At 43.2% G+C, this 1,420-nt stretch overlaps 1 protein-coding gene across 1 annotated transcript in view; it reads left to right on the top strand.

Moving 5' to 3' along the window:
- Positions 1–1,420, top strand: part of LOC101856518 — an 18,517-nt gene that overhangs the window by 3,855 nt on the left and 13,242 nt on the right. Inside the window, exon 2 of the mRNA XM_005101147.2 lies at positions 185–508. Coding sequence (XP_005101204.1) covers positions 223–508 — 286 coding nt within the window. The 5' untranslated portion in view covers positions 185–222. The remainder of the gene's footprint in view (positions 1–184; positions 509–1,420) is intronic.

Genomic DNA, 1,420 nt, shown 5'->3' with positions numbered 1-1,420 from the left:
ACACACACACACACACACACACTCACACACACGCATACACGCACGCACAGCCAGACGGACTGACGGACGGATGGACGGACGGATGGACGGACGGATGGACGGATGGAAGGACGAACCGACCAGCGGATGGATAGATGGATGGATAGACAGGCAGAAAGACTGATATCTACTACTTTTGTTTCAGGTGACGTCTTGTGGGCTGTGCACAGTAAGGTCAGCAGGATGCAACTTGATAATAGAGTTAAGTTAATAAGACTTCTGGGATTTGTTTGCTACATTGTGCCCATAATATTATACGTGATGGGCATGTTTACAGCTGACTGGTTGCGTTTCGGCGAAAACGGAAGGGCTGGCTTATTTGCGGAATGTAACGTGACTCTTAACGATACAGCTCTTCACGACACCGACAACACGACGCAGCCTACCCCCACAACAGCTGGGGATTCCAGTAGCGAGGGTGATGAAGGCGATGAGATTTGCATCGGTATTGGAATCGATGACGCACAAGGTAAGCGAAAGGCCCTGTATTAAGGTCCTACTGTAGATCGTAGTTCCTTTTTGGATCCTTTCAGTCAATACCGTCTTTTGCTACATTCTGCAGCTGTTGTTGATTGATGGGCGGTTCCTCTTTGTCTCTTCTTGTGTATTGTCCCCTACTAAGCTCATGTTTGGCCCGCTTTAGGCTAACATCAAAGGCAACTTGTCGGAACCTTAGCTTGCAGTGACCGTCATTTGTGGGCTTACTTTTAGATTTTGTTGGTCATCCAACTTTTAAATTTGCTAACAAGTCATCGGTGACGATTAAAGAGAGTAACGACGTGGTAGAATCAGGGGCTCGTCAATTTTGGGGGATATGAGTTATTGGCATCATCTTAAAGCCTGTTCATTTAACTACTTTATTTTGGGGGGTTTTTTTAATATATACATCTATGTTGAGCAGAAGTCAGAATATTTGCCTTTGACAGGGGTCAGGTTCGCCTGGTTTCAGGGGTAAATTTGACGAGAAAACTGCCGCCAAAGTTAAGGATCTTCCTTAGCCTGAAATTCCCTAGAAACTGAAAATTTACATTTTTTGTGCCTTTAATCAATGGGTTTTTTTAATAAAGTCCGAACAAAAATGTGTTTTAAGTGGACGGAAAAGGTATTGAGCCAAAAAAAAATAATTAGAAAACATTTTCACCACGATGCCTCACAATGTGTTTTCATCCTATTTAATTGCGGTCAGGCGAAACAGGACAGGCTTTAGGCTTATTTCTTTGGGAACCAAAATGGGCTTTTGCGAGTTGTTTTTGCAGTATGTGAATTTGGGGTCACTCGGGCGTTTTCACACCTGCATCATCATCATCATCATCATCATCATTTTTTGGTAAGCAGGGTAGGAGGGAGAGTCTTGTTTTAATTTTAGACAAAAATAAAATAA

The sequence above is a fragment of the Aplysia californica genome, unplaced genomic scaffold (genome assembly GCF_000002075.1).
Source record: "Aplysia californica isolate F4 #8 unplaced genomic scaffold, AplCal3.0 scaffold00271, whole genome shotgun sequence".
NCBI classification, from domain to species: Eukaryota; Metazoa; Mollusca; class Gastropoda; order Aplysiida; family Aplysiidae; genus Aplysia; species Aplysia californica.
This window is presented reverse-complemented; position numbering and strand designations above follow the sequence as displayed.